The sequence below is a fragment of the Nothobranchius furzeri genome, chromosome 18, assembly GCF_043380555.1.
Source record: "Nothobranchius furzeri strain GRZ-AD chromosome 18, NfurGRZ-RIMD1, whole genome shotgun sequence".
NCBI classification, from domain to species: domain Eukaryota; kingdom Metazoa; phylum Chordata; class Actinopteri; order Cyprinodontiformes; family Nothobranchiidae; genus Nothobranchius; species Nothobranchius furzeri.
The window spans coordinates 30,940,927-30,960,048 of NC_091758.1; the positions used below are offsets into that span (position 1 = coordinate 30,940,927).

At 41.5% G+C, this 19,122-nt stretch overlaps 1 protein-coding gene across 10 annotated transcripts in view; it reads left to right on the top strand.

Moving 5' to 3' along the window:
* Positions 1–17,836, top strand: part of eml1 (EMAP like 1) — a 44,120-nt gene extending 26,284 nt beyond the window's left edge. For 2 of the 10 annotated variants that reach the window (XM_054741621.2, XM_054741617.2), the window contains exons 2-25: positions 3,284–3,466; positions 3,596–3,649; positions 5,419–5,557; positions 6,157–6,177; positions 8,703–8,831; positions 8,961–8,989; positions 9,599–9,625; positions 12,212–12,341; positions 12,472–12,621; positions 13,014–13,083; positions 13,171–13,278; positions 13,385–13,480; positions 13,572–13,709; positions 13,803–13,902; positions 14,235–14,386; positions 15,493–15,618; positions 15,691–15,822; positions 15,940–16,007; positions 16,094–16,182; positions 16,300–16,397; positions 16,484–16,571; positions 17,016–17,111; positions 17,185–17,315; positions 17,401–17,836. In XM_054741621.2, coding sequence (XP_054597596.2) covers positions 3,284–3,466; positions 3,596–3,649; positions 5,419–5,557; positions 6,157–6,177; positions 8,703–8,831; positions 8,961–8,989; positions 9,599–9,625; positions 12,212–12,341; positions 12,472–12,621; positions 13,014–13,083; positions 13,171–13,278; positions 13,385–13,480; positions 13,572–13,709; positions 13,803–13,902; positions 14,235–14,386; positions 15,493–15,618; positions 15,691–15,822; positions 15,940–16,007; positions 16,094–16,182; positions 16,300–16,397; positions 16,484–16,571; positions 17,016–17,111; positions 17,185–17,315; positions 17,401–17,526 — 2,480 coding nt within the window. In that variant the 3' untranslated portion in view covers positions 17,527–17,836. Of the gene's footprint in view, positions 1–2,098; positions 2,267–3,283; positions 3,467–3,595; positions 3,650–5,418; positions 5,558–6,156; positions 6,178–8,702; positions 8,832–8,960; positions 8,990–9,598; positions 9,626–12,211; positions 12,342–12,471; positions 12,622–13,013; positions 13,084–13,170; positions 13,279–13,384; positions 13,481–13,571; positions 13,710–13,802; positions 13,903–14,234; positions 14,387–15,492; positions 15,619–15,690; positions 15,823–15,939; positions 16,008–16,093; positions 16,183–16,299; positions 16,398–16,483; positions 16,572–17,015; positions 17,112–17,184; positions 17,316–17,400 lie in introns of those variants that run through there. The other 8 variants (XM_054741620.2, XM_015970017.3, XM_054741619.2 and 5 more) reach the window with 8 other exon arrangements.
* The last annotated feature ends 1,286 nt before the right edge of the window (positions 17,837–19,122 follow it).

The following is a 19,122-nucleotide window of genomic DNA, read 5'->3' on the forward strand; positions in this document are numbered from 1 at the left end:
TTCTGCACACCGTTCTTATTGCAAAGGTTGCAATGAAAATAATAACATATATTAGTTTATTTTTCTTGTTTGTGTTAATACATTTTAGTGTGCAGATTTGTACTTTTTATAGTGTATTTGCAAATTCTACACAGAGAAAACACAACAAAATAGCTTTTAGTACACATTTTTAAATTTTACTGTTGCAGACATTTTTGCTGTTAATCTAACAAACAGTTTCTTGTCAAATATTCATATAAAATCATATTTCCTTACGCTGTTCTGCAGTTTTATTCACTGCAACAGCATAGTTCACTTTCATCCACTCAGTCTCAACTTTGTTCAACGTTTTCTGAGTTCCCTGTTAATTTAGGTCCGTTATGCCAGTCAGTTAGGATTAGCTCCAGATATTCATGAGTGAAAACAGCAGCAGGTCAAATTCACTTTTTTATTTCAAACAAGTGTGACTGGATGGTTTTTAGGAGCCCTCGAGGAACGATCTGCATCAGCTGCATTGGCACCGTGACGGAGCACCACCTGGTCATGTGTATTCATGTTCTGAAAATGAAACCAGCTGATGTTTCTCTAACAAGGACATGGAGGAAACAGCAGTGGTCACATCACTAGAGCCTTTGTGTTAAAAGAGAAAAAACAGTCATCCGAGTGTTGTGACAGGCTGTTTCCTGCAGCCAGTCAGATCCGTGGATTTCAGAAACCTCCCGTTGTGCCGCGCAGCGCATCCTGATGACTAAACTTTCCATCAGGTCATTTGAACTTTTCTGCTCTGCTGGGTGAGGATAAAACAGTCGTTAATTGCTCTGTTTGTGTTCCAGCTGGCGTTATGATATTTGAAGGACACATTCAATGTTTTGAGTGTATTTTTACATCCTTGCAAGTTTCACATTGTAACGTCACGAAATGGACTGATTTTAACCTCCTAGGACCCTGTGTCCACATATGTGGCCATTGACTCCATGCACTTTACATTTTTATTCTTTTCTACTTAGACCTTTTTGATATAATTTATAGACACGTTATATGACTTAAATTAACAAAAAAATTGTCTCTTTTTAAAGATATTTGACATGTTTATTTAATTAATTTTTATTAAAATTACATTTTTATAACTTTCTTTCTGTTAATTACAGTCAACTAATCTGTAATAGCTAGATACGTTTTTTCTTTTAAATCAGGCCAAATACAAATTTGGGTCCCAGGAGGTTAAAAGATCCCACAGGTCATATGCAGCCAGAGCAAATAACCCTGGCTACTACATGTCCTGCTGTATCTTTCCTTGTCAGGAGTCTGTGAGTCTGCACAACTCGGTATTTTAATCAGATGACTTCATCAGCTGAGTGCAGCTTCCTCAGATAATAAAGATGAACATTAGCATTTCTTTCCCCAAGGTTCCTCACAGGAGAACTCTTTAGATAACGTTTTTATTCTCCAAAAGAAAAGAAGATTTCATAATTAAAGTAATCATTTTATAATTCAAAATAATAATAATAAGTGAGGGGGTGAGTCAGCAGGAAAACTCAGAATGTTCCCTCTGAGTTGATCCGAGTCATTTCCCAGACTGTTTTTGTTCCGTTGATTGTTATGAGAATGCAGAAGCACGTGTGCTCTCATCCTTCATTACTGTCTGCAGTGAGGTCAGAAAAGGACTCAGGAACAGGGTGAAGATGTTCTGAGGAACTGATGATGCCTGTTTCCTATTTGCTCTCCATCTAGTTAGAATGACATTGTCTTCCACGGGAAGTTAATGGGGAGCAGCGTGTCTGAGTCCATCAAGGCGAGTAGAACGATCTGTCTCAAATCTGTGACCCGGCCACACGTCGCCCAGACCTGAGAGGGAACATTGGAGAGAAACTGACAGGGAGGATGTGATTTAACCTGATGGCTGGCAGGTGTGAACGCCACACGGGGGTGGGGCTTACATTTTTAATGGTGTTTAAATGAAAATGAGGCTAATATTACATTTCTGAGTGACCCAAGCCCTGAAGAATGCACACACACACACACACACGTTTCTGTGGACGAACACAAACATCTGACCTTTTTCTGAGTTCGTAGCCGTGACCGAGGGGTTAACTCGCCTCAGATGTTGCAGGAAGCTGTGTGACAGACGGAGGATGTTAGTCAGGGCCGTGACAGCCAGTGATTGTTCCTCAGCCAGCGGTCAGTGTCAGTGTTGTGGACCAGATACTGGGCGGATAACCGAATTTCTATCTCTGGAGGTTCATACGTCTAAACATGAGCAATGATCGCTTCAAAGGGATTGTTTTAGGTGAGCAGAGAGCCATTTTTGTACATATTTATTAACGGAAGAGATTGGAGCAGAAGGAAGGTGAGACTGTTTGAGAAAACAGAAATCTGTGAAGAAGGGAGTCAGTAGGTTTATGCTGTTGTGAAGTTTTAGGCTGATTTCTTTCATTAGAAGCTTTATTATAGAAAGCAAACATTTTCTTGTCTTAAACTGAATTATCCAAAATAAAAGGTTCGCATTTCAACCTGCTATCATTTATGTTCACTTTAAAATGAACTCTGCTGTTACTGATTTAATAAAAGTAGATTTAGCTCTGAGTTAGATAAACACCATGAGATATTTCTTTGTCCTCTGGAGGAGCTGGGATCTCTTGGTTGGCCTGAATAACAGACAAACAAAGAAAAACATTATTCTGACTAATTTAGAGGCGTCTGCATCATTTTGTTGCAGCTTGCAACACTTATTTATGTTTGAGACAATTGAACTAAATCAGAACTCCTGGAGATGTAGGGTAATTATTTGAGGAGAACCTCTCTCAGGGACGCTATGAATCCTTCAGGGAGTTTCTGTTTGCAGGGCGTCTCACCAGGTTCAGCTGCATGTCTGAAATCAAGCTCTGATATGTTCGCGTTGTTTGAGAATGTAATTTAGCGAGGTCAAGAGCTCCTTCAGGTTTTCATGATGTTGTGAAGCAGTGGGGGTCTAAACGCTGACTGCAGATCAGCCCTAATCATCTGGAGCCTTCACTCTAATGCATAATGCATCGGATGGTTATTATGAGTCTGCTGGGAAAACACAACAGAGATTTACATGAATATTTCATCAAACCACATCAAAGTCCAGGTGGGGGAGACCCCACACACACGTGTGTGTTTTCATTCATGAAGTGGACCCTAGTGGTGGGTGTTAGGCCTGTGTCTGCGTGTCAGGTGGAGACACAAAAATAATCTGTTAAACAAAAAGAGATCATCAATACATTATGAGGACGTGCTCAACAATCAGCTGTTTCACTTTTAGTTTTACGCGTTCCTTCCTCAGATGACAGCGCGTCAGCAGCCAGCAGCATGGAGGTGACTGACCGCATCTCCTCGCTGGAGCAGAGAGTCCAGATGCAGGAGGACGAGATTCAGCTGCTGAAGTCCGCTCTGGCCGACGTGGTTCGCAGACTGAACCTGTCTGAGGAGCAGCAGGCCATGGGGCCCCGTAGAGGACCTACCAAAGGTATGGGTGTTCATGATGCCTCCTTCTAATTCAGCTCGACTCCTCCCCTCTGACTTGTCATCGATCTCTTCTCCTTCCTGTCCCGCCTTCACCTGGACCGCTGTTAAACACGTTGTATGTTATGTGTAGACCCCGCTATGGTGAGAAAATTTCCCTCAGCAGACAGCAATGTTGGGAAGTCAGGTAGGCTGGCTGTGTTTACAGGAATGATGTGTTCACATGCACATTTTTATTCACTCCTGCATGGCGGACACAATAATAACAGGTGTTTCGATAGATATAGTAACGGCTTAAGAACAATTAAACTTTTAACCTGGTTTATTTTTGGTCTGCTGGTTTGAAACTTCAAATAAATAATTTTAGCTCAATTTATTTGAAAAATGAAAATTTGAACATGCAGCAGGAAGGAAATGTTCCAGATGTTTCATTTACCCATAAACGAGACATCTGAATGTAACAAGGAAGTAGAAGCACCCCCTAGTGGATGGCTGCAAAGTAGGTTATAAGTCCCGCCCCCTCTTTGTAAATCATTGGGACATTTTCTTGACTTAAAAACACTTTAAAATTTTTTTCCAGGTGTTGACTTCAGTTAAATCTAGGAATGCAACGATACCACTTTTTCCAAACCGATACGATACCGATACTTGGATCTGAGTACTCGCCAATACCGATTACCGATACTTCTACCACACAAAAAATGCAACCAATAGGAATACAGGTTTAATTTTCTTGTCCACTTTCAAAAAGGAAAAGACTGTGAGATAGATAAAAAGTTAAATATTTGAATTGAAATCATTACAAAACTAAAATATTAGATCAACATAAATGACAAGTTACAGTGAAGCCATTTTCAAGCAAATGCATCGGTATCGGTTAACTTTTACCGATACCGATACTGTAACTGGTATCGGCACCACCGGTATCGGTGCATCCCTAGTTAAATCTTATTTTTTCACCTTCTTGCTGATTTTGAATGTTATTTTTTGATAGTTTTGTAATTAGTTAATTGTTTCTTTAACAATAATCCTCTGATCTTTCTGAATTTTGTGAAATCAGCCCCTCTTCATGAGTTTTATGCACCTTTAAGTGCTTTCGAGGATGGAGCAGAACCCGATCTGAGCTGCTGAGATTCATCAGTGTTAGGAGTTGACGTGTATGATTGAAACTCCCACATTCACATTGATCTGCACACACACACAACCAGGGACGCACACATTCATCTTCTTTATGCTAACAACATTACAGCTTGTTCCTGCTGTGTCATGAACACATGAGGGATAAGTGCATAGGCTTGAGAGACAGAGAGAGAGAGAGAGAGAGAGAGAGAGAGAGAGAGAGTGGGGGGGAGGGGGGGGGGTCATTTAATATTTATTACTACAGCTAGAGTCAAACCCTGCGTTTGTTACTCTGTGCTCATCTAGCTTGCATGTGTTGTGTGCATGCACTTTCTCAACGTTTTTTGTGCAAACACTTGGCATCTAACATAAGGGAATTACAAGAAGATGAGACTACAAGTTTAAAAATGTCGCTCATGAATGAGTGTGATTGCAGAAAAGAACAACAGGTCACAAACGTTCAACAAACACTTATGAGTCACATTTAGTTTTGGTGAGAAACGTTTTTTTCACTGGACACATTCAAGATTTGAAAATTTATTTTTTACTTTACCCTCCACTAAAGAACATCACATTGTAGTTTGTACTAAAATTAAGTTTTTTTAAGAATCTAAGTTTTGTTTGGATAAATGTGGATTTAAAAAAATTTGCACAAGAAGTAAAAAAAAAGAAGTGCATGGTTACATTCAGAGATAAATCGTTTCAAGATTATTTTCTCCCTCCAGGACTCCTCAGAACTTTAAATCCTCATTAGTTATGACCAATACATTTATAATTACCTCACATACCTTCCTGTCTGATTATTTATAGACGTCCTGTTGTGTTTTTCCCTTCCAGCTAGGCCAATGATTGCCACGCTGCCATTAAGGCCCACAGTGAACAACGGGACCGTCCTACCAAAGAAAAGCACTCTGCCCTCTCCATCTGGATCTGGATCTGGATCCAGGAAGGACGGCAGCACAGCAGCCAACAAAAGGTGAGTAAACCAAACACCCACCCATCTGATGGAACGCTGGTCTTTACTCTTTGTCTCAGCAGTTCAGAACATTTCATGCTTTTTATCAGCTGGAGCATTTGATGTTTTTACATAAACGATACACTCAGAGTCAGCATTCTCACTGGTGTGTGTGCATGTATATGTGCAAGTGCGTGTACACATGAAGGCTGAGTTATAAATCTGCTCTGCCAGGAGAATACTAGGACACTTTCTCACTCCTGAATGATATTACCATAATCAGATGAGGCCTGCAGACATCAGAAAGCTGCACCAGCCCAAACAGTCTTCCTCTTGTGTTTATTTGTGCTTCGGGGATTTTGTACGTGGCTCAAAAATGATAAGTTTTTCCATGTTTAGAAGATTGCTGCATGAGTTGTCCCATTTAACACTGGAGAGGATAAGTTTGAGCCTCCAGTGTTTATCCTCATGCATTGTTATTGGTTTATTCCCCATCTCCCGTCTCTCAGAAGGATTGTTCCTTTCCGATAAACAGTCCTAAACATCTCTGGTGTTTTGTCTACCTGTCCGATGGGACATCCTGCCACTCTGTTTAGTTTTCTCCTCTCTGTCTCCATTAGATTTTTCTACCTGCCCTTCAGGTGAGAGCGACTCCAAGCCAATTATAATAAAACATCGATAACAACGTAAAACCACTGCTGCGTTGCTCTGATAACCATTCATCTTAAACCTTTCACTGTCCCTTTCTCTCATCAGCATCATTCATTTCCTCATGTTGATTTATTTTTTCTTGTGTTGGATCAGTTTTAAACATATATATGTACAGTCTATGGTTTTAAACTGCAGCTTGGTTTCGATCCCATTCGCGCCGCCGAAGTCACAGCTGTCGTCAATGCCCCGTGGCCCAATTAGGACCGAACCACTCCCCATGGGAAAAACACCAAACTGTTGTATTTTTCATCTGTGCTGGCCTCCAGAGAACAGATCCCCCCCCCCCCTACACACACACACACACACACACACACACCATAGAGTGGATTAGATGACTTACAGGCCCAATGACCATCGAGCTGCTGATGGAGCTTTTTCTTTGTAGTGAGTAGTTTGGCTGCAGATGTCCACAGCTCTACTGTTGTTGCAACTATAAACATAAGGGCTAAAAAGAGTGAGAAAAATAGCCTTTTTCTTTACAATTACATGCAAGAATCAGATTTAAAGGGTCATTATGGAAGTTTGACAGCCAAAACATGTATAGAAATAATACATTTCTTCTTCATACATTCTCCTGCAATGCCCTGGTCCTGTAGAATGAGCCCTGGCATTTTTACTGTGATTGCCTGTTTTTCTGTAAAATCACAGAAAAAGAGAGCTGCTCGGGTCGAGCATTCACGCTCAGGCATTGCCCGTAGCATTTGCTATCTGTAGCTTTAGCAGCAGAGAGTGAGGTAGGGCCAACTCAGCGACTTTGTTCCTAACGCCTAGTGACAAACCTAGCTACATTTCTGAGGACCCTTAGCTACTTTCTTCTAGATATTTCCTGCAAATTAGCAACAAAATAGCCATTTTTGCTCCGAACCGTTCTTTGAACGTTGTTTCAGCTGTCATCTAGCATATAAAAGTTGCAGATACAAAAGATATTACTGGCGCTGTAGCTCACCTAGTTAGACGTCGGACTTTTGTGCTGAAGATCTGGGTTTGATTCTTGATGTGAATGTTATTTATGTAGAGTTTATTTTTTACATTAATGGTATATTTTTTTTACAGTAAGATGCCCAAATTTTGATTTGAGACTCGCCGAACTGCATTGAATTCACAGATAAAAGAAATGTGGGTTCAACTCTCATTTTGGAACAATTTTTCAAGCAAGGGAAGGGAAGCTCTGTGAAGCTGACGGACTGACCCATCTTAAACCTTTGTCGGCTGTGCTGAAGAGAAATGTACAGAACCAAATTATGTAATTAATTAGCTGCGCGTTCTCCTGTCCTCTGTCCTAAGGGCCACACACACACACACACACAGGACTGTCTCAGCTGTATTTTCGTTAAGGAGTGTGCACGTACAGCATGCGCGCCTCTTGCACAAGCCTACTATTGAAGCTGCCGTTACGCTTTTGGCCTGAGGGGGCAATCGCGAGCATAAAAATTCAAAACTCCGTAAAGTCCCTTTAAGCACACATTTTAGGATTTGAAGCTCTGTAAGCCATCTTTGTGTGGAAAAATACAAAAACACTAGTTACGTTTTCCACCCTGTTTCATGGAGATAATAATCTGGCTGATCGGTTTTTGCTACATATTTCTGTAATCTCTTTCTCAGAAAGGGGAGTCTTCTATCTTGTGTGCTGCCTCTGAAAAAACAACAATAAAAACACCAGATCTTAAAATCACTCGGCTGTTTTTCCGAATGTAATCATTTCTTTCCCTGCAGATTGATTTTAAAACAAGATGTTAGAGCAAAAATAGCAAGCATTCTTGATAATTCCCAAATTTATCAGATTAAAAGAAGGTCAGATGTGTGAAGGTCTGCAAGACATTTTTTGAAAGTTTAAAATATTTTCAGCATTTAGTCATTTACTTGAAAACATCCCGACTTCACATTTTAACAAGAATATCTGCAACAATTTAGGTCAGTGGTTGGCAGAGTTGAGACACTTTATTGTGCTTAAACCACAATTATTCACATCATACTAGTATTTAATCTATATTCACTTAGAAAAATGACAACATTGAAAATATATCTGCATCACAGGGTTTGTGTGTGTGTGTTTTGCCTTTGTTCTGCCATATTTACTTTACTTATACTGACTTTTAAACACGTCAGACTCATACAGGAGTAGAAGGAGCGAACGTGTGCATCACGCTGAAGGAGCTTGGTTGCTAAGTGACAAGTTATCTTTAATTATACTCAATGTTTTGATGATTGCATAATTTTTGTGATTGCTTGGAGCAATCAGCTGCATATGAGTGCAGGACTCCCTAAACGTTATAGTGGTTTTATTATTTGCAATGATAAAAGAAAGGTATTTGCAAAAAAAATGTTTTAGAACTTGGAAAGCTGGAGACTGAACTAATGACCTTGTTATGAGATGAAGGTCATCGGTTCAACATCAACACATAAAAACAAAATTTGTTAATTTGAAGTAAGAAAATGCTTTTGTTTTTGACCGCAGCACTGTCAGGAGAACCAGCTCTAACGAACACGTGGGGACTCTCACTCGAAAGGACTCAGGCGAGTCTAAGGGGAACCGAGCTCGGGCCGGGTCCACTGGCAGCAGCTCCAGCAGCAAACGGAGCGACAGGTACCTCGTCTGTTTTCCCTCCTCCTCAGATGTTCAATCTTCCAGTGTGATAGAGCAGAAAACAGCATTTTAAAACAATGCTTCAAATGAAACGTACGAGGTAATTCATGTGTTTGTTTACATTTGCAGCAAACAGAGAGATCCAGTATTCAACGCAGGTAAGAGACTGTGGCTCTTCAGCCAGAAAACTTTGAGTTTTCTGCTTTTGCAACATTTTACGAGCAAATAAAACATAATCAGTGATTCTTATACATCTTAAGCCTTATTACAATAATGACATCTCATGATAACAAATCCACCTCCTCCATCCCTGTCTTCATGGTCACTTAACCCCCCCTTCATATTAAATAAACCCCTTTCTTTATTGTTTACATTTTTTATGCTTTATTTTCATTTGAGATTATTGGACAAATACTTTCACAGCAGAACTATGAGTTTATCAGATTTGGGTTTTTTATCTTTTAGGCAGGTTTGGTTGATTCTTTACTCTTAAATGTCCACGCAAATAGAAACGCAGTGAAAAACTTTAATTTCTGCATTTTTGTTTCTTGTTTTCACTTGTAGTTTATTTTTAATTCGATTGTAAGACAAAGTAGTAACACGGAACGGTTGTAATCGGTTTTGGGGCTCTGTAAGGCACCAAAGGTGAGACAGGGTCGCTAAAACCATCGTGGACAGAATCAATGCCAGGAAGCAGGAAGTGCACTCACGTTAGGACAGACCAAGAGGCTTCATCTGCTGCTTGTGTGTCTCTCTGTGACCTTAAGGGATGCGACGTGTGACCCACTGCAAAGGTAGGCCACGCCCCTTCTACCCACAATGCCCTAAGCCTCCACAGCTCTCTGGGCTCTGAATCATTTGCTCTGTTTTTCTAAAATCTCAGATCCTGGTCGGAGAGTGGGGAGAACATTTTAGTAAAAGAACTTTTGAATCTAAATTTATCACAAAGAGCAGAGAACTGTCTAGACGGGGTGACGCTGGGCTGACATGTTAGAAAGTTGTCAACCCCCCCCCCCCCCCCCCCCCCAAAATATCCCCCCTAACCTCCACCGAGTGCTGCATCCGAGTGTAATTAACATGAATTTGCTCTTCACGCATTGTTTGACTTAGTATCACAGTCCGCTAACAGGAAGTTTGGTTTTGTCACTATGGCAACAGACAAAGATGTCTGACTCTTGCTGCCTGGCTTTTGGGGTTTTCTGCAAGTCCACCCCCACAGCTCCTGTCGTCACCCTGCATCACAAACACATTCTCTCTTGTTGCTGTTGGGTTTATGAGCTTTAAGTCTTCCTACATGCTTGTTGTGTCACTTGTTTGTGTGCTGAGCACTTAAAGTGTTCACAGAAAGTCAAAAATGGTTGTTTACTGTTTTACTCGGGGGATTACCCCATCTGTGAAGAAACCTAGGACGATGCTGGTGATTTGTGTCAGTTAGTGCTCAGTCTCCCAGTTTTACCCTAGACTAGTTTTTGTTTGGCGGTTTTAAAAACCAAGTTCACTGAGAATCTACTTGTACTTGTCATTTAAAAAAAATAATCAGTCTGAGTTTCACACGGTGTGGGTCTTCTACCCCTATTTCCTGCTTTAGCCGCCGATAGAAAAATAGATGGTAAAACGTTTGGATTAGATAAGCCACACGGATCTACGTCACGCTGTAAGTTAAAGAGAAAGTCACCCCCAAATAAACTTTTTTTTGCTGATAAACTAAATAAACGAGTGTCTAATCGTGCTGCAGACACGTGTCGTCAATAATTTGGCACTTCAGTGCATTTTAGCTAAAATTTAAATATTCTGCCTAAAACTGGCAGTGTTGTGCCATTGTCAGGTAAAAACTCTGCACTGTATTCTAATTTAAATCTGCCACCGCTATTGGCTAAGAGGTATGCTATGATGTAAACTGGTACATTACGATGTCACAATGCTGTCGTGAGCCTGTGTGAGTGTATTTGTTAGCAGCTCCGCCCTCTTGGTCTGCCAGGCAACAGCATTTGTTGCATTTTTCAAACATGAAGTGGGAGTGGAGTTAGAATCTGGTAGGGGTTGACTTGCTCTTTAACATTCATGGTATCACAATCTTGACTCGCGACGGAGAAAGCTGTTGTTGTTTTAGCATCCAGGCAACAGCAGAGAACGTCTCGGCTAGTAGAAGCAAACCACTAGCATTAGCAACTTCACCACACAGCAGAACTCTTCAGTGATTGTGTTATTGGTGGAGATAAAACATCAACGTTGCAGAGCGAACAGAGTCAGAGGCAGAGTTGCGTTGCTGTTGGCCAATCAGAGACGAGATGTTAGAATATCAGGAAGACTCCAAATCCTCAGTTTTCTGCTTCCCTCTGCTCAGGCTCACTTCTACTTCCTGAAGCAGGAGCGCCAGAGCTTTTTTCACCCAAGAAGATGACTCAAAGGGCATTTATTTAAACCCGAGAACACTGCAAATGTAGTGAAATAACGACTGAACTTGGTCTTTAAATTTTCGTCGCTAAAAAGCAAGCATCATACTCTCATCTAACTTTTTCTTATTCTTCTGTGCTCCTCCCAATCCTGCTCCTGCTTCATCCCGTTTTGCCTGCTCACCTCCAACCTCCATCATCATCTCCTCCTGTCTGCATCGTAGTCACAGTGCAGATTTACCTGAGCCGCTCGGCCAAACAAACGGCGAGGACCAGTGGCCCCTCGGCTTTGGTTTTAACGGCTCCTTCAGCCACCAAACGAGTCTCAGAGAGCGGCACTGTCAGGGCGTCGTCAATCAGAAAGATCCCAAACTGTAGCCTCCAGCTGAGGAGTCTGCCACCTCCTCTTGATTCTCCCAGCTACCGCAGCCCTAAGTCCCCCAGCCAGTATTTCCAGATTTGTTATTAGAATGCAACATCAGTGTTTATTCTTTAGTTTTAAAACTGCAGATAGAAATTTGTGATTTTGACCTCACCAATAAGTTTATTAAATACATGATTCATTTCTAATGAGTGTTTAAAATTCAAATGTCATTTATTTTATTATTCTTTGCATTTAACATCTTTTCTTGTCTTTTTGTTCCTTCTCTGAGCATTTTCATCTGCTTTTGTCTGCATTTTTCTGTTAATCTGCTGAACATTTAGGGGATTTGGGAGTTTTTTTTAACTGAAGTGTTTGCTGTTTCTTTTGTAACGCAATGTGTCTGAAATGAACTAATAAAAGCCAGATTGAAAGAAGATTGTTGAGTTTGCACGATCAGTCTCCTCTGTTTGGTTTTAAGTTTGTTTTCCTCTCACGTGGCTTCATTAATCATCCCAGACATTCATGGTTAACTCTCCTAATACTGTAATCATGAGATAATCTGGTTAAATTCACGTATGAATGGTGTGTTTCTGATCTAATGATGCTTCTGCTGCACTTTTCAGAGGAAGGTTATGTGAAAATGTACTTGAAGGGCCGTCCCATCACCATGTTCATGCCCAAAGAGCAGGTGGACGCCTACTGCCTGGAGTCCAGAGGCGAGCTACCCAGCAACAAACTCAAACTGGACTGGGTGTATCCTTTCACCTTTTTATTTCCAGCAAAAAAATTAGAAAGCTTTGTAAATTAAGTAAATGTGGAATTGACTGAATAAGGTAGCTTCCCACCTGTTATTTATTGAACTTCCCTGACCCTCGATGCTCAGCTACGGTTATCGTGGTCGAGACTGTCGCTCCAACCTCTACCTGCTGCCCACTGGAGAAACGGTGTATTTTATTGCCTCTGTGGTGGTTTTATTTAATGTGGACGAGCAGCTGCAGAGACATTACACCGGACACACGGACGACATCAAATGGTGAGGGAACTTCACTTTTTTTCTTTGCGTCATTGCAACATCCTGAAATTTCTGGCCCTGAAATGTTCTCAAGAGGAATTAGACTTTCAGGCAATTTCAGCGCAACTGAAATCCTGTTTTCACCCTTAGAGTGTAATAGAGTTAAACTATTTGCATCACAGATCAAAGGAGACAGACGCCTCTTGCGTTAAAGCTAAAGTGTTTGAACTTTTCTCTTCCTGGGAGGCTCCTTTCACTGCAGAGGAGGTCAATTAATTTTAGCTTGTTCTTCAAGCATCCGTGCAGACGTCTTGTGGAGCTGCGGCTCCGTCTTTCATGTTCCTCTTTTTTATTTAAGTCAAAAATGCTTCAGGTTATGTTTATTTTTTCCTTTTTTTTAATGTCTTCACCAGCCTGGCTGTCCATCCTGATAAAATCACCATAGCAACCGGTCAGGTAGCAGGCACCTCCTCAGATGGAAAGGTAAAGTCAGATCTGTTTCTTTACCACCCAGCGTTGAATTTGCTGTTTTAATACTGTCTGTTGCGTGTCTGGGTGTTTTTGTTCCAGCTGGCTCCTCACGTTCGCGTCTGGGACTCCGTCAGCCTCAACACCCTCCACGTTCTGGGCGCCGGCTACTTTGACAGGGGCCTTGTCTGCTTGGCGTTCTCTAAGTCGGTACGGGAGCACAGACCATTTCCACTCCACCTGCTGCTGGTTTTCAGCCTTTGATGTTTCCTGCGTGTGAATAAACACTCCTTCTACCTCTTCATTTTTATTTTAGAATGGAGGAAACACTCTTTGTGTCGTAGACGACTCCAACGACCACGTCCTTTCTGTCTGGGACTGGCAGAGGCAGGACAGGCTGGCTGAAGCGAAGGTGTGTGCATCTTTTTTTTTAATTCCTTTATTTGTATTTCCTCAAATGTTTCTTCCACTGTACTGAATTTTCTCTCTGTGCATCTGCTCAGTGCTCCAACGAGTCGGTGTTTGCTGCAGACTTTCACCCGACTGACAGCAATGTGGTGGTGACTTGTGGCAAGTCTCATCTCTACTTCTGGACTCTGGAGAAAGGAGGCTCACTGGTCAAGAAGCAAGGACTATTTGAGGTAAGAAAACAGCAGAATGAGGTTTGACATAAAGGATGGCATTGTGCAGGTTTAACATCTAACTCCTCTTGTCGTTTCTTGCGTTTGCTGCAGAAACAAGAGAAGCCCAAGTTTGTTTTGTGTGTGACCTTCGCGGAAAACGGAGATGCTGTCACCGGAGACTCGAGCGGAAACATCCTGGTGTGGGGAAAAGGTGACGATCATGTGTGGTGGTGATCGTATCAGTGAGTTTTAGAGGAAGTTGATTAAAGACAACAACAACAACAAAAAATAACCGTGTTTAAATCTGATCACAAGTTTGTCTCATTGTGGAGGAGCAGTCAGGACATCAGAGGTCAAACCTGGGTCAATCTAAAGATAAACCAGATCCGGATCTTGTGAGCAGGGATGCATAATCTCTGTCTCTATTTTATCTATCGATCACCCTTCTGTTTGACCACCTTCCTCTTGGTTAATCGACCTTCATTAAGCAGTCAACCTTTGCGCTCATCTGATGGAGCCGTCTCATCCATCTCTGCCGAGCAGGCACTAATCGCATCAGCCACGTCATCCAGGGAGCCCACGAGGGCAGCATCTTTGCCGTGTGTATGCTGAGGAATGGGACGCTGGTGTCTGGAGGGAAGGATCGCAGGCTTGTTTCCTGGGACAGCAGCTACCAGCAGATGCAAACATTAGAGGTAAAACCTCTGTAGTATATAAATTAAACATGATTTGTAGGATAAGATGCACTAATCATGCTGTTGGAACTGCACGGCATGCTAATGATCTATTCTAAGCTATGTTTAATGATGAAACCCTGAAAAAAATGGCAGAAATATTTTTTTGATACTGTGGTGTTGAAAATGTCACGGTGTGGAGTTCATTCTCAACATTCAAATCTAGTCAAACTTCTAACAATAAATAGATTTTTAAAAAGGAGGTTCACTGACAAATGTTTAAGACTTGTTTGTTTTGAAATGCGATTACAGGCTGAATGTAAAAATGGTCTTCCACTCCCGTTTCCTGCATTAGCCGCCGAAAGAAAATAGACAGAAAAACGCTGTGATTAGAAAATGCCACACAGTCAGTTAGCATTCATGAACTCACACATCTTGGCTCATGGCCGTGGAAGACTGTGTTGATTTTGCACCCAGGAGAGAGTAGAGCATGCCTCGGCTAGTAGAAGCTAACTGTTAGCATTAGCAACATGGCAGAACTCCTTCTGGTTTGTGTTATTTGTGGAGATAAAACTTTAATTGTTGCAGAGCAAATGGAGGCTGTGGAAGAGTTGCATTGCTCTTAGCCAATCAGAAGCAAGATGTGTGCACATCATGAAAACCAATGAGTAAGAATCCTAATCCTGCCCAACACTCTTCCGACTAACTTCTACCTCCTGAAACAGACTCACAGGACATTAATTCAGAGACCAGAACAGGTTTGTTAAAGAAACAAGCATTCGCCCTCATTATCTTTGTGTCCCATCAAAGACACAGCTTGACTTTCCTTATCTGGACTAAAGAAACATCATCGGGGGGTAATGACAATGTTTCTATTAAGAAATAAATCAGATTAGAAAGAAAGAAAATGTTATGTTATGTTTAATGAGCTGCAGACAGCAAACCAGTGATGCATTATTGAATAAATCTCACTGAGGCTGAGATAAATTTGGTTTATTTTAATGAGCTCCATGGATTTTTATGGCAACAATGCTTATGTTTTCTTAATAACTTGCTTCGTGGAAGCCAGATGATGCCGTCAAAGTCTCCCAGGTGAACAGCCGGATGTCTGATGTTTGCATCTGCAGGTGCCTGAGCTGTTTGGTCCAATCAGAACCATCGCAGAAGGCCGAGGGGAGACGGTGCTCATCGGGACCACCAAGAACTTTGTTTTACAAGGCAGTTTGGATGGAGAGTTCATGCCGATTACACAGGTGGATGCAACAGCCTAAAGGTCACAGCTTTGTTTTCCCTGTTTTCTTGTTTTTTAAAATTCTCCTCTCCAGGGTCACGTCGATGAGCTGTGGGGTCTGGCTGTGCATCCCTTGAAGTCTCAGTTTCTGACCTGTGGATACGACCGGCAGGTCTGTCTGTGGGACTCGAACACCCATCAGCTCATCTGGACTAAAAGTCTGGAAGTAAGTTGAGCCAACACCGCCCTCTGGGGTCTCTTATGGGGAATTACAGCTGATGGACCGGACTCTGGATGGGTTAGGGTGCAATTTGCCAAAGGAATATGCAAATCTGTTTTACAGGATACGGCCCAGTCAGCTGGTTTCCACCCATCAGGAGCTGTGGTTGCCGTGGGAACCCAAACTGGCCGGTACAAGAACCATTCAGCTGCTTAATCTGGACTGTTAGTATTTGTGTTAGCATGGAGCTGATAAAAGTCTGTCCCCAACTGTGCAGGTGGCTGGTCCTGGACACGGACTCTAAGGATTTAGTTACCGTCCACACAGATGGGAACGAACAGCTGTCCGTTATGAGCTACGGGCCAGGCATGTTGCACTTCTTCTGTTTGCCATCATCTAAAGCGTGTCTTCTGACACCTCTTATCTAAATCAGGAGTGGCAACGACTAAGCCATGCTGTCCTGTTGCTCCTCATCTTCTTTAGATGGTAGCTTCCTGGCTATTGGTTCCCATGACAACTACATCTATGTCTACGCTGTGGCAGAAAATGGGAGGAAGTACAGTCGAGTTGGAAAGTGTTCTGTGAGCCCCATCTTTTATTTTTATTATCATACCGTTTTAAAAAGGGATGTGAATAAATCCTCTAAACCTGTTGTTTTTATAATCAGGGGCACTCCAGTTTTATTACCCATGTGGACTGGTCCGTGGACTCTCAGTACCTGGTGTCCAACTCAGGGGACTATGAGATACTGTACTGTAAGTACAACCGCTAATCTGGGTCCGTTCACTGTGCTGATCACAGATTAAATCGTTAATAAGTAGCAGCAGGAACCAGGGTTGGTGGTGATTTTTCTTGTGAAACTGAAAGCTGAAAACCCAACATTATAAATATTATAATATTGACTGAAAATAAATATCTATAAAATAAAAACATATTACAAAAACAATAAAAATCAGCATAAATTTCATATTTTCTCCTGATTAAATCTGTTAGATTATCAAGTTAGGATTTAAAGTTGCATTAAAGTCTGGTTGACAGCTTCTGTCTCTAACAGCTCAGTTCTTGTTTGTATTTTTTATTTTAAATCTTAATCTATTATATTTTTAAATGTTTATTTTCATCATTGTTTTTATTTTGTAATTATTTCTATTGTGTTTGAAAGGCCCTAAATAAAAACGTCTTCTTCTTCTCACCTCCAGGGATCCCATCAGTGTGTAAGCAGGTAGTGAGCGTGGAGACCACCAGAGACATCGACTGGGCCACCTACACCTGCACTCTGGGCTTCCATGTCTTTGGTGAGTGACGCTTCAGTTCCTGTCCCTCTTTTGTGATCCTGTGCAAACTTCTGATGATTCTGTTTCTTCTCAGGCCTGTGGCCCGACGGCTCAGACGGAACCGACGTTAACGCAGCGTGCCGGTCCAGTGACAGGAACCTCCTGGCTACTGGAGACGACTTTGGGAAGGTCCATCTCTTCTCCTATCCCTGCGCACAGTTCAGGGTAAGAGGCCACTCATGCAAGAAGAAGAAAAAAGTTTAAATTGCAGGTTATTTATTTAAAGATCTGATTTACGTTTCCGCTCCAGGCTCCCAGCCATGTTTACAGTGGCCACAGCAGTCATGTGACCAACGTGAGCTTCCTGTTTGATGACAGCTTCCTGGTGTCGACCGGTGGGAAGGACATGAGCGTCATGCAGTGGAGGGTAGTCTGAGGGAGCGGACGCTGACACTGAAGCCCAGCAGAAGCAAAACTGTTCTGAACTGCACTAAAAAAAACCAAACTGATGTGAACTCTAACAGAAACGGATCGGAATAACTGAAGCGGTCTGAGGTTCTGCTCACAAACTAGATGAAAAGCAGGAAGTGTAAGAAGCAGCAGCTCGAAACACAACGATCCTCCTTTTGTTCATCTTACTTGTTCACACTACATGTATAGAAAAATCCTCTTCCTCTCATGTTTTATCCTCGTCATCAGCGACACAGAAGGAGTCCAACTCAACAGAACCAAAGGCAAGCCCTAACCCTCAGATCCTGGATCCAGACTGACGGAGAACCAAGAACGCTGCAACAAAAACTGAAGCACGGCACATTTTCTAACCTTTAAACTTCCTTTTAATTTTATAATGAACAACTCAGGAAAGCAGCGGTCAAGCAAAATCCCCTCCCTCTTATAAAACATGTCAGAAAAAAACACCCAAATATTCAGAAGCATCGATCACAGCTAGAATTAGACACGTTTAATAATCTATTATCACTTATTTGTTTAGGTGATCTTAACTAAAACTGCCTGTATTGTCCATAAATAGTTAAATTAATAAAGGTGTGTAATCCGGTTTTTTTTTTGTTCTTTTCTTACACAGTTTAGTAAAAGTTATTTGTTTACCTTACATGTTTGATGCCACCATCATCGACAATCTCTGATGATGGCTAGAGCTACTAGAAGAAACATGTAAGGTAAATAACTTTCACTAAACTGTGTAAGAAAAGAACAAAAATATGGAGTACGGCCAAAAACACGGGACGAACGCACAAAAGAGTATTAAAGGTGTGGTTTACCCATTCATTCAACACATTTGCAGTGTTCTCTAGTATAAACCAATCCCTTATAAGTAATTTAAAATAAAAAAGCTGTGATGCTCCTGTTCTGAGATGCAGAAGTTTGCTGGTGCTGAGGTGGGACAGGATGGCTCATTATTAATGATGTGAACGCTTCTGATTGGCTAACAGAACACGAACGTGTTCGAACGTGTTCTGTTAGCCATGTTGCAAAGTCACCATCACCCAGACACTCTCCGCTCTCTCTCCTGTGTGAGGATTTTCCAATCCTAGCAATTCATCATCTATTTTCTATCAGAAGCTAATGCAGGGGATGGGTGTAAGAGACTGTTTTCATGTTGAGCTTGCATGAAAAACTCAGAGTGACCGATTATGATCAGAAATAGTCATTAAAAATGGGTTTTCAGTCAACCACACCTTTAACACTAATCGTGTCCCCACAGCTAGACTCCATAATCATGTGGAATATTTACCTTGAGGCCTTTTTAATAAATTACATTATTTGCACCAAAATCCTCTAAACATTCAGACTTTTTGTGCTTCCAGTTCTTATTTATTATCTATAAATCAAATTCGTCACTGCCAGTTATTTCTTCCTTTGATTTTTCTTCTGCAAAATGTCCATTTAGTTTCAGATGAGCAAATGTTTCCAGAAGCATGAAACAAATCTGAGGAAGATGTGAGTGAATATCTAGAAACTGTGTTGGTTTTTTAGAATGAAATCTTTGTTTAATTTAACTTTTTTGTCTCAA